This window comes from Gorilla gorilla, chromosome 4 (assembly GCF_029281585.2).
Source record: "Gorilla gorilla gorilla isolate KB3781 chromosome 4, NHGRI_mGorGor1-v2.1_pri, whole genome shotgun sequence".
Lineage (NCBI taxonomy): Eukaryota > Metazoa > Chordata > Mammalia > Primates > Hominidae > Gorilla > Gorilla gorilla.
Genome location: NC_073228.2, coordinates 140072977 through 140087027, shown reverse-complemented (window position 1 = coordinate 140087027; position 14051 = coordinate 140072977). Strand labels below are relative to the sequence as shown.

The following is a 14051-nucleotide window of genomic DNA, read 5'->3' as shown; positions in this document are numbered from 1 at the left end:
CATGTTGGCCAGGCTTGTCTTGAACTCCTGACCTTAGGTGATCCACCTGCCTCGGCCTCCCAAAGCTGGGATTACAGGCCTGAGCCACTGTGCCTCGCTCACCATTCCTTTCTAATTAGAATGAGTTTGCATGTCTTGTACATGTAATTCAGAGGTTGGTAAAAGTATGCAACACAGTGACAATGATGCAAAGTCAGTCTGTGATTTAAAATTTTTTCAAAAAAGAAGACAAAAGGAAATAAAAAATTGTAAATTCACAAAGTGGATCATCAAAGGTTGATACACCGAGGTCAAGCAACATAAGAAGTAATTATTCTGAATCAAAGAACTAGTGGAAATGTAAAAGATAGTAACAATTTTAAGATTTGAGTTCTTATGTTCTAAGTACTGTTCTAAATACTGTATTTGTATTACACTTCAATTAATCTTCCCTCAAATCCTTCCTATGAAGTAGACTTTTCCTTTACAGGTCAGGAAAGTGAGGCATAGAGTGGTTAAGCAACTTGTCTAAGCTATGAGGCCCATGACTCAAACGCAGGCAGGCCAACTCCAGAGCCAAAACAAAAAAAGACACATTAAGCAGGTTTTGAGGTTTATTAAAGCAAAGAACTAGCAAACAATATGCAAAAACAAAGTTCTTAAGAGTTATGGCTTTGAAAAGCACAATATAGTAAAACCTAATACATTTTTATAAGTATCAAAATAACAGAATTGAAGCATGTTGCTAGAATTTCAGCTTCTACAACATAAACAGAAGCAAAACAAATACAAATAAGCAGCAGACCTACAGTGTAGCCACTAGCTTGGTCTTCATTATCTGTATATGAAATATCTTTTTAAGAAAATGTGGGCAGGTAGATACAAACATTCTATTTCCATGATTACAATCCTCTTCGATTTTAAAATAAGTGAATTTCAAAATACAACTTACGCCAACCATGTTTAAAAAAAAAAATCACTTGCCTAACCATTATCTTCAAGAGTTCCTATAGTGAAAATACTTTACGAATAAATCAATGCAACATCTTCAATGATATTAGAAGGGAAAATCTGACCCTAAAAGATTTTTTTTTTTTCCCACAAAGAACTTGGGATTCTTTGGCCTTACTGGAGTTTTGTTATAGCTAACACCAGTCTGTATTAATTAAGAAGGCACTATTAATGAGGGATGGAAAAATCTACCTGTACACCAAATTCTGTACTTTAACAGCATCTTCAAATAAACCTTTAAAGGATAATGGTTTACGATCATTTTAAGAATTTCAAGAACTGAGTTATTTGGACAAGAACCATACAAACCTTTTTCACTCTGCCATGAATGATTGAAGAATCCTGCTCTAGGACTGGATCTTTTCAGAGAAAATAACTTATCACCTGTTTTACTGCAATTGCTACTAGCAATTATTATACAGCATGTGCTCTTCAAAACAGAAATAAAAATTGATGTGTGAAATCCCTTTCATTGGTTTTGGTAAACCATCCAATTTTGGGCTGTCATTTCAATTATAATACAGTTGTATTTTAAGAGATAAGATAATCCAATATAACAAAGGCTTGATAAATATTGTCACTCTGTAATCAGGACATACTAAACTGTAATTCAGCGAATTCCAAAGAACTTTCCAGGTTTCTGTCCAGCAGGTAGAATTCTTTGTTTATGTAGAAGAAATGCCTTCAATTCTCACATTCGATTCATGCATCTTGTGCGATAAGAAAAGCTCCTAAGAATCTTACTTATATCAATGAGAAAAATGCTGCTGCTCTGGGAGACCTGAGATTACTCCCCAAAAAGCTGCCCTAATAATATCTGATACCACCTATAAACCACCACTTAGGAAAACTCTCTCCATAAAAATCACCAAACACTTCTAAAACCACCAAGGCTACCTACTACCCTAAGATACTTGCTCATCTAGCTGAACAATATAACGATGACACACATTTATATTCATACCCAAGAGATTAGGTGAGGATTTAACTAGTAAGACAAAGAAGGGATCTGACATTCTTTAAAGTTAAAACGTAAGTCCAAAATATAAGTCATCACAAAAGGCTGAACTCAGTAATTATCAAAAAATTCTTCCTTCCTCATGAAGTAAAAAGGATATTTATATATTTTAAGTGGCAAAGGTGATAATCATCCAAAGTACTATTAAGCAATTGACTAGAAAAAGTATAAAGAAATAGATCTAAATTGGTACATCAGATGTTCTCTATCACAGAAGTACAGCACTTTGATAGGTACTATCAAACTTTTTAGAGTTTCTCTGCTGTTGGAAGAATTTCATTTTTCGTATAAACTTTCTCTTCCAACAAAATACTACCACACAGGGGAAGGAACTGTTCCCCACAGGTACCCTCAGGTAATATGGAAGGTTTTTAACATGAACCCCAATTCTAATCTTCACAACAGATTTCAGGTATGAGTACTTAATAATCACTTCACATCCTGAAGGATATCTTACTCTCAAATGTTATGAAAGGTATAAAATAGCTACATCCTCTATCTGTGCCATTAGATGTGGCTTGTTGAACTGTCTAGTACTCTTACTCTGGATTTCACCTCAGAAACCCAACCAATTCTATTATTTTTTTTATATAGCAACAATACAATGTGAAAAATTATTTATATTCTGACACACATATTTGACATTTTGATTGACGTCTTCCTTAAATTTCCTCTTAAAAAAAGGGTTAGTTTCAGCAGATCAATAACGTGCCTACTATTCCATTTCACATCAGCCAGGCAATACTGGCCAGACCAATACTGACCAGACCATAAATATTATGTAGAGATGTTAAGCAAATGCATCTCTTATATCTTGCTTTTTGCCAATCAATATCTTTTTGTTGCTTTAATTCATTACTGAGATTTCATTCTATTCTGCTGTTTGCATTACCCAACTGGTTGCAATTTTATTATTCCCAGATTCTGTCTTTTCAGCCAGCATAAATATATTGTACATGCTATGTGATTATTCTAGTGGTGCTAGAATTTTACTATAAAACATTCTGTAGATTAAATTAAAACATATAACCGTAATTTGCTAAAATGGTTTCTTTCAGAGGTACTTTCCTTTCGCTAGCCAGTTTTTAAAAATCTTACTAGCAAATTTTATCTCCTATACATAGATATATGAAAATCCTTAGGGACTGTAAGAATAGCTGGACTGAATAAAATTTTCATTTAAAGTCCAAGGGTGGGGAGTTGACAACTTTTAGGAGATACAACAGGCTTATAGTTCTCTGTCAAACTCTTTGTTGTTAATAGCTTTAGTACTGTCATTCATGAGACACAACTCCTAAGAGAAAACAAAGAAAAGGCCAACCACGTAAGATCTTGTTAACTCAAGACTGTGACATAATGACCCCAAATAAAAACAATTTTTAATTAACTCACAGAAGAAAACACCAATAAAACAACTCTCTAATTTCCACTAGTTTACTGCAGCCCAATGAAGTTGATTACATACATCCGTCATTCAATTGGAGTAATTTTTTTCCTACAAATTTGTTCCAGAGATCATGCCATAAGCCTGGTTAAGTAAAAGAATCATGAAAATGCCAAAGTTCTATCAAGTAAGCAAATATTCTCTTTCGTGTGGCAGACAGAACTCTGGAAGAAACAGAATGCATGTCATGTAATACTTACATTTAAGGCTCAGGTGACTGTCAGAAAGTATTTCTTTTACCCAGCAAAGAACTGTGAGCTGAAACACAAATGGCAGTTCATCTGAAAGAACTAAAACCATCCACTGGCTGCACATTGAAAAAGCAATAAATAATGACACAGAAAACAAAAGAAATTGCATAATTCTTTCCTCGAAAATGCTTTTTTTTTTCTTCACAAGAGCAGAAAGGACAAAGTGGAAAGTCAAACCAAACTAACATTTTAAACAGAAGAATGATATGACTCCATATACTTTCAAAAGGCACCAGAAAAAAAAGCTTTCACTGATAGGTAAATTAGGTCATTTTTTTTTTTCCAAAATAATTTCTTCATTCTCATGTCATAACTAAGTGTCCATTTGACAGCTCCTGAGAAAAAAACTGGTTCAAAGTTCTTTATCCAAAGCCAAAAACATGATTGATTAAATGGATATTTTGGAGTTTGTTCATGTCTTTTCTCTCTAAAGATTGTGTTCTGGGAGACTAGCTTCCACATAAGTACTTAAAAAATGGAAAAAGAGCATCGTCGATAAATGAGAGAAGAGTCTATATTCGTTGATGGGTGAGTGTTTTGTTTTGTTTTGTTTTTTGAGACAGAGTCTCGCTCTGTCGCCCAGGCTGGAGTGCAGTGGTGCGATCTCGGCTCACCACAACCTCCGCCTCCCAGGTTCAAGAGATTCTTCTGCCTCAGCCTCCCGAGTAGCTGGGACTTCAGGCACGCACCACCATGCCCGGCTAATTTTTGTATTTTTTGTAGAGACAGGGTTTCACCATATTTGCCAGGCTGGTCTCGAACTCCTGACATCATGATCTGCCTGTCTCAGCCTCCCAAAGTGCTGGGATTACAGGTGTGAGCCACTGTGCCCAGCCGAGTGTTTTAAAATCAGCTATCCCTACATCCACTGCTGATTCATTTAGTATCAAATCAGTAGCCTCATCCTTGGGGCCCAACTGAAGAGCCTCCTACGGCTCCAGTGCATAGGTCCTTGCGTAGGGAGGCTGATACAAGTAAGAGCAATGGGATTAACTACATGATTCTCCAGCACTGATAACACCCATAAAACTGTAGGGAATTAAAAAGGCACCTTAAGTTGGAGCTATAGAATAACAGTCTTATAACCTAGGTTGAAAGTAAAACAAAAACCAGAAAAAAGCATAACTTCCTACAAATGTAACCTATAAATTGCAGTGTTTGTTAATACAAAAAAGGTACCAAGGACGTAAGGATAAGCATCTAAGTCCAAGTCACTTGAGTGTATTTTATCAAAGGTTATGCTAAAAACTGTCACCCATAAAAGTGCAAAATAAAAGATTAATGCATGTCAAAAATAGAGTTCTTGCAACATTGTCCAAAAGCAGCAAACATAGTTGAACAAGGCTGTGCATGCACTGTCACTAGCTATAAAGTAATGCTTATGACAGATTTTGAGTAAATGACGTATACTTGAGATCAGTTATTTGCAAAAATTTTTTTAAAAAAGGAAATGTCTTACAAAAGATATATATCATGAAGTCACATTACACTGAAGAACACTTATCTGTATTAAATGTAAATTTTATGTCATCTAGAAAACTATCATTTTTCTTTTACTGAACACTACCAGTTACAGCAGTGCATAGTGTTCCTTCAAATAAAACTTTATAGTTTCTTTTAAGCCCCTACCATACACTTTTGCAAAACAATGAATTGTACTTTTTTTTTTTTTTAAGTTGGTGGGACAAAGAAACTGGTAAAAGTACAGCTTCTGGAAGATCGAGAGTAGGAGGGAAAACTTACTCTTCACTGTATATGCCCTCTTATAAGCTACTATAATTTTTCATCATGTGATGCATTTTCAAATAAATTTAACAAAAAATTGTTAGGGCAATAAAGTAAAAGCATGTTCCAGTTTAAGATCAATGCCAAATTTCTGAACTGGGGCATAATACTTACTCTGCATCTTTTACAACACTTCTGAGAGTTAATCACATGAACATGAATACAAACAAATGTAGATTCATCACAAAATACAAATGTATTGGTCACAATTATGTAGAAAAAAATAAGCTGTAATATCTGTTTTCAATGTAAGCTCACAGTATCTGTACTCAAAGTTCTCTAAAATTAAAACAAGTCCACTAACAATATAATTGAAAATAATACTTCTGCATTATGAAACAGAAGATATGGGGTTCAGAGGGGAGCCCATCTGAGTAAGGACTTTATCCAGCCACTGAAGAGGCCCGTGAAGATGAATCTCAATCCAACATGGGGTGCTGGTTACATCCTGCCGGTGATATTCTGCTCCCCAACCCTATGAAAATGAACAGATATCATCACAAATCCCTCTTTAAACTGTCAACCACTCTAAACCAATTTTACCATAACAAAAAGATAGCTTTTAACAGTAGAGATATGTAGAATTTATATAAAGAGAATAACTACCACAAAACCAGTCTTAGTATTCACCATGAAATTAAAAGACAGCAGCTATATTATTTAAAGATTTATGAATTCTAAAATAATATATAATTCCCTTAAAAGAAACCCTTAGAGCCAGTTATAGTTCATAATTTTTTTTAATCTTAGAAAGGTAACACAGTACAGTATCTCATAATTAAAACAAATATTTCTGATCTGAGATACATTCTCCCTTAATGGGATAAATGCAAAATAGAAAATCACCACTAGAACACCACAGTAATAATTACTGTAGACAAGATATATTGAAGAATGCAAAAATTGTGGGTAAAATATAAAGGAGAAACAGTGTATTTACATAGCCCCAAAGAATCTGCCTGCAAATATTTATAAATACCATTTTCTCTTAATTTCTTTGTAAGACTTAATGACTATTTAAAGGAAAAATTTTAACTGTATTATAAGATATACAACGTGCAGATGTAAAATTTATGAATAGCGCAAAGAATAAAAGAAGGTAATTAAAACTCTTCAACAGCAAGGTTTTCATATTTTACATTTTAAAAATAGTACAATATTAACTCTAGGTAGATTGGGGTATGTTAAAGATAACATGTGGTAATTCCTGGAGAAACCACTAAAAAACGTAAAGAGATGTCATTTAAATACTAATAAAGGAATCATATATAAAAAATAAGAATAAAAATAAAAATCATAAATAGCCTCATGTAAGATCATGTCAGAGTTTTTTTTTTGTTTTTTTTTTGAGACAGAGTTTCTCTCTTGTTGCCCAGGCTGGAGTGCAATGGCGCAATCTCGGCTAACTGCAACCTCCGCCTCCCAGGTTCAAACAATTCTCCTGTCTCAGCCTCCCTAGTAGCTGGGATTACAGGCACCCACCACCATGCCCGGCTAATTTTGGTATTTTTTAGTAGAGACAGGGTTTCACCATGTTGGCCAGGCTGGTCTCGAACTCCTGATCTCAGGTGATCCACCTGCCTTGGCCTCCCAAAGTGCTGGGATTACAGGTGTGAGCCACCTCACCCGGCCCAGGTTTTTTTTTTAACCAAAAATTTTTTATTTTCAAGTTGTTTGAATATCAGATAAGGCATTGTAGATATTGATCAATACATGCATGTATAATTTAATGTGGCAGTCACACAGTGATTATCCTTTAAGGTGAGAAATTACTGGGATGAACTGAGCTGAAATCTTTAGCCTAAAACTGCAGATAAAAATTAAAATATAAATTTTTCACTTTTATTTTCCTGGATTTATCAAGTTCTCTGGTTTACTGCTTATGGTAGTCCTGGCCCAGGAAAACTGGGTGGGGGAGGGAGGGCGGTCAGGGGAGTGAAGAAGATTGGGGAGTGGAGATGAAAATAAATATGCAAAAGTCACATTACTGTACAAGAAGGGAGGAATACCTTCAGGGTAACCAGTAAACTGATGTATACAATAGATCTACAGCAAAGTATCATGAAAACACTGGACTGGGGCTGAATACCAAAAAGAAAAAAACCCATGCACAGCGTGTGACAGGTGCTCTTCTTGTGCTAAATTCTTAAGAACCATGTAGATACAGTACAGATTGCTTAAATACATGACTAAAATTCTTTTCAAATTTTAAGCACAAATCTTTGGAATGTCAATACAGTCAGGTGAAGAGAGTAGATGAAAAACTTGAAAAGTTCCTTTGAACTTTGCAAATCCTTAATATTAAGGTTGGTGGAAAAGTAATTGTGGCTTCTGCCATTACTTTTAATAACAGTACTTAGCTAGAAATGAAATAATTTTAGTATTCTAAAGAATTCTGCCAAGTCACCCTAATGAAATCTAGTAATAATAATCAAAACTGTTGAAGTTAAGAGACTCAAATAGCAATTCTAATATTAAATGCTGATGTGATTTGGCTGTGTCCTCACCCAAATCTCATCTTAAATTGTAGCTCCCATAATTCCCACATGTTGTGGGAAGGACCCAGTGGGAGATAACTGAATCATGGGGGCAGTTTCCCCCATACTGTTCTCATAGTAGTGAATAAAGTCTCGTAAGATCTGATAGTTTTATAAGGGGTTTCCCCTTTCATTTGGCTCTCATTCTCTCTTGCCTGCCGCCATGTAAGATATGACTTTGCTCCTCCTTCGCCTTCCGCCATGATTGTGAGGCTTCCCCAGCCACGTGGAACTGTGAGTTCATTAAACCTCTTTTTCTTCAATAAATTACCCAGTCTTCAGTATGTCTATTAGCAGCATGAAAATGGACTAATACAAATGCTTTCTAGAAATTTAGTCTCTTAACTAAAATTCCTTATAATTTCAGCCCCATTCAATATCAAAATCAATATCAATCATGCATTTTATAATGTCTAGATTACAAAATGAAATCTTAGATCTATTATGTAGTTAAAATTACAAATTCAATAATTTTATTTAAAAGCCTGTTAAATCAGGCCAAAAGCAATTATCAACTTTCATTTAACAAATAATTTTTAAAAATTATAACCTAAAGTCATAATATACACATTTATAGTGACTCAAATTATGTTAGAGGTCACAACTCACCTTGACAAAACTCATCCGAATGGTACACATTTTGGTGAGCTCATATACTGCCTCAAACCCATGGTTGACAGACTGAGCCAGAAGCTGAGCAAACTCCTGATTGTTAAAAATTTTGAGGCTGCAGCTGCTGGGAATCTTGCAGACAGTGGTGGGATGAAAGCCATGATGAAAGTTGCAGTTCCTACTCTGTACAAATATGCTGCTGTCACTGAGGCATTCCGCATACACCTCCCCACCAACATAGTACAGATGAACACCTTAAAAAGACAAACATCACAAGAGTCAGCTTAAGGAATCATTACAATGAAACCAAATAGACTGTACTGTATGGTGCAACAAAAGTACCCATTAATCCACAGCAAACTTCCAGCAGTCTTTAGACAGAAATTACCACTAGATGGCCTTCTGCTGCCAAAGATAATCAAGAGGTTAATGTCTGCCTGCATCTACAAGAGAAGCCTCAAATAGGCAGCATATTAAGTTATCCATTTTTAGGTTGTTCTCTTTTTCCTTTCCCAACAATCATTTATCATCTCTATGAGAGAAAGAGAGGGCTAAAAAAAAAACCCCAAATCATCTTTTGATGAGTCCTTTCAAATAAATGCTCACTGCTATCAACTATCATAAACAGTCATTTGACAGACTTGCACTCTTTGTGCTAACAAAGAGGACAGCAACACTAAAAAAAAAAACCAAAGTTACATATATAATTTCAGGTCACAAGAAGAGCTTTGAAATGGCAGATTTATCTTACTTAAAATTTTTTTATATTTAAAAATATATATGTTCCTTTGCAAGATGTGAGGGCAAAAAAAAGAAAAATTTTAAAAATATATAAATATGTGGAAATAGTTTTAACATTAAATATTCACATTATATAACTAAAGCTAGTCACCTAGTATTTTCCCAACATATCCCTCCACCACCCCAAAACTAACCCATGAAAGAAAAGGTCCTAGAACTATATGCTGGGGAAAAAGAAAAAACTGATTCTAGAATTTCAAAATTCACAAAATAGATTTCCCTTAAATTACTTCTACTGTGATGGAAGAAAAAAAAAATCAATGCCTAGAAGTGAGGCACTTCACTGAAAAAACTAAGGCAAGTTGGCAGTAAACTCAAAAGACAATGAAAACTTTGTTTCGTAACTTATTTCTGGCCATAGGATTTTTTTGAATCACTTCTATAAGAAATCCTATCACAATTATATTTATTTACCTTTTATTCCTATTTTGGACCAAGATGCCCTCAAGTTAAAGAAGCAAAATGCAGCAAGGGGTAAAAACAAAACGTCTCAAGAAACAGGCAATACACTTTACCTGGGATGGGTTTCCTTCCTGATCACTTGATGCATGAGACTTTGACATTTTATTGCAGTATGAAAAGGGCCCGGTTTGTTATGGCAACTATCTTGCAGGATGAATTATTAATAAAACCTTATTGCCTAAATTTAAAAGATGGGAGCAGTGGTGGTGAAGGAGTATCATTCACACTAGATTTCCCATTTCTAATTCCACTCCTCTCACATCATGGTAACACTTACAAGTCATCTCAACCCAAAATACTCCACAAATACCTTAATTATAAAATTCTAATCCTTCACCAGCATTCATACACAATATTCCATAAATATGTGTTGTGTATTTACAATGAGGCACTCTTCTAGCTACTGGGGATACTGCTGTGAACAAAGCAAGTTCCTGTACAGCTTATGTTCCAGTCAGGGTAACACTCAAAAAACAAAGTGGTAGTACGATTTCAGATCCTTAGCTCTGGGAAGAAACACTAAGCAGGACAAAAAAATGAGGGAACATCATGTCTTTATTTGATTACTACATTCTTCAATATCGGCAACTTAAGGCAGAGGCCATGTGTCAAACTTCTTTGTATGTTTCTAGCACCTTTCACAATGTATGGTTCATGGCAAGTACAACAAATAATTGAATTCGATTAAATGTAGGAAAATGACAAGATTACCTTTTCCAATATGTCGCCTAGTGTTTTCAATTGTCGAATTACGATTAACGTTTGACAACAAACCCAAGCAGAATCTACTTTTGTTATTTGAAGGATCTGTGAATCCATCTACTAACACACTAGTAGAAGATGCATGAAAAGCTTCTCCAACACGATTGTTTAATTCATAGTAGACTATTGAACACCAATGTTTAGGCTCTTCATAGGCAACAGGCTGAACATCTGTGAACAAACCAGACAGAGAAAGAGTTTAATAAATATCAGAAACTCAGATTGTCCATGTGTTTATCTTTTAACCCAACCCAAGTATTACATGAAAAAGAAAATTTTCAGATATTTCACAAGTCTCACTCTCCTTCCTAGCTGTGAATCTATATCCGAAAACAAGCACTAGAAATCAGCTTGAATATGACAATTTAAAAAATTATAGAAATACCAGGATCGGCAATAGTCGTAGCTTGCTCAGGCTATAAAATACCGTAAGGCTGAGTGGCTTAAACAACAGAAATTTATTTCTCACAGGTCTGGGGGCTGGGAAGTCCAAGATCAAAGTGCCAGAAGATTTGGTAACTGGTGAGGACCTACTTCCTGGCTTGCAGACAGCTGCTTTCTCACTGTGTGCTCATATGGCCCCTCCTCAGGAGTGCATGCTCTTAGAGAAAGATCTGTTTCTTTTCCTCTTCTTATAAGGGAACTAATCTCATTATGACAATCCCACTCTCAAGCCTACTTATTTCCATCTTCAAATACCATCACACTGGTAGTTAGGACTTCAACATATGAATTTTAGGGAGATTCAATATGGTCCATTAGCATTCCACCCCAGCAACCCAAAATTCACATCCTTCTTACATGTAAAATACACACATATATTCTATCCCAACAGCCCCTGAAGTCTTAACTCATTTCCGCATCAACTCTAATGTTGTAAACCCAGTATCATCCAAATATCATCTACATATGACATACGAGACTTGAGGCAAAATTCCTCTCCAGCTGTAAACCTATGAAACCAGGTAAGTTACGTGCTTATGGTGGGACAGACACAGGATAGACGTTCCCATTCCAAAATGGAAAAACAAAAAATAAGGGAGTGATGATGGGTCAAGGAAGCTGAAAACCTAGCAAAGCAAATTCCATTAGGCCTTAAGGCTGGAGAATAAACCTCTTTGGTTTGATGTTCTACCCTCCCAACCCTCTGGGTGGAGTAAGGGGGTGCCCAGGCCTTGGTTCAAAACATGAATTTTGGGAGGACACAATTCAGAACATAGCAGCAACAACACATTTTTAATTGTTTTTCTAACATAAACTAATTCAGGTTTAAATCTGAGACAAAAAATTCTTTTTCAGAGACCTGAAGGATTTAACTATAATCAGTATCTGTAAAATTATTTTAAACAAAAAAGTTAAACTAAAAAACTAAGTAGAGACTCAGCAAATTAGGAATAGAAGGGAACTTCCTCAGCTTGATACGGAACATCTGCAGCTAACATCATACTTAATGGTAGGAAACTAGAAGGTTTTCTGCTAAGATCAAAAACAAAGCAAAGATGCCTCCTCTCTCACTTTTCAACATCATACTGGAAGTCCTTGCTAATGCCATAAATAAATAAAAGGTACACAGATAGGAAAGGAGGAAATTGTCTTTGTTTGCAAATTACATGATTGTCTATGTAAAAATAAGAAAGAACTGACCAAAAAATTCCTGGAACTAGTAAGCATTATAGCAAGGTTGCAGGATACAAGGTTAATATGCAAAAGTTGATTGCTCTCCTATACAGCAACAATAAACAAATGAAATTTAAAATAAAAAAATTATAATTTACATTAGCATCCCCCAAAATTAAATACTTAGGCACAAATATAAAAAAATAGGAACATGCTCTATGAGGAAGACTACAAAACTCTGATGAAAGAAATCAAAGAACTAAATAAACGGAGAAATACTGCACATTCAAGAATAAGACTCAATATCGTCAAGATAGCAGTGTTTCCCAGCTTAATCTATAGAGTAATAATACCAATCAAAATCCCTGAAAGCTATTTTTTGGATATAGACAAAATGATTCTGTACTTTATATGGGGAGGTAAAAGCCTCAAAATAGCCAACACAATATCAAAGGAGAAGAACAAAGTCGGAGGACTGACACTACTTAAGACTTACTATAAAGATACAGTAATCAAGATCATGATAAAATAAAAGAACAGACAAACAGATCAAAGGAGCAGAATAGAGTTTAGAAATAGACCCAAGTAAATACAGTCAACTGGTCTTTGACAAAGGAGCAAAGACAATACAATGGAAGAAAAAAAAACCTTTTCAAAAAATGATACAGGAAACAACTGGACAGCTACATCAAAAAAGTAAATCTAGACTAGACCTTACACTCTTCACAAAATTGACCCAAGATGGATTACAGACCTAAATGTAAAATGCAAAACTATAAAACTCCTAGAAAATAATACAGGAGAAAATCTAGATGACTTTTGGTATGATGATGCCTTTTTTTAGGTACAATTCATGGAAGAAATAATTGATAAGCTGGCCTTCACTAAAATTTAAAACTTTTGCTCTGAGAAAGACATTGTCTAGAGAATGAGGAGACAAGCCACAGATTACGAAAAAAAAAAATCTGAAAAAGTTCTATCTGATAAAAGACTATAATTCAAAATATACAAAGAACTCAAAAACAATCTGATTAACATACGGCAAAAGATATGAGTAGGGAGCCCACCACAGACTCACAGATTGGTCAAGTAAGCATGTGAAAAGATGTTCAACATGTTATGTCATTAAGGAATTGCAAATTAAAACAACTATGAGATACTACTACACACCTATTAGAATGGCCAAAATCCAAAACAATGACAACATCAAATGTTGGTAAGGATGAGGAGCATCAGGAATTCTCATTCATAGTTGGGAATGCAAAATGATACAGCCATTTTAGAAGGCACTTTGGCCGTTTCTTACAAACGTAAACATACTCCTACCATAAAATTTGGCAATCATGCTTCTTGTTATTCAAATGAGATGAAAACTATACCCACATAAAAAATCTGCACATGAATGTTTATACCAGCTTCACTCATAATTGCTCAAACTTAGAAGCAACCAAAAGGTTCTTCAGCAGGTGAACAGATAAACTGTGGTACAACCAAGACAATGAAATCGTATTTGGTGCTGTGATGGTTAGTATTGAGTGTCAAACTGATTGGATTGAAGGATGCAAAGTATTGTTTCTTGGGTGTGTCTGTGGGTGTGTTGCCAAACGAGATTAACATTTGAGTCAGTGGACTGGGAGAGGCAGGCCCACCCTCAATCTGGGTAGGCACCATCTAATCAGCTGCCAGCGTGGCTAGAATAAAGCAGGCAGGCAGAAGATGGAAGAACAGACTTGCTGAGTCTTCCGGCCTTCATCTTTCTCCTGTGCTGGATG

At 35.3% G+C, this 14051-nt stretch overlaps 1 protein-coding gene across 5 annotated transcripts in view; it reads right to left on the bottom strand.

Moving 5' to 3' along the window:
- Nucleotides 1-580: 580 nt before the first annotated feature.
- SMAD5 (SMAD family member 5) overlaps nucleotides 581-14051 on the bottom strand; it is a 50107-nt gene continuing 36636 nt past the window's right edge. For all 5 annotated transcript variants that reach the window (XM_004042549.5, XM_004042548.5, XM_055389537.2 and 2 more), the window contains 3 exons: nucleotides 10612-10833; nucleotides 8635-8891; nucleotides 581-5963 (listed from right to left, as the gene is read on the bottom strand). In XM_004042549.5, the coding sequence (XP_004042597.1) occupies nucleotides 5820-5963; nucleotides 8635-8891; nucleotides 10612-10833 (623 nt within the window). In that variant the 3' untranslated portion in view covers nucleotides 581-5819. The remainder of the gene's footprint in view (nucleotides 5964-8634; nucleotides 8892-10611; nucleotides 10834-14051) is intronic.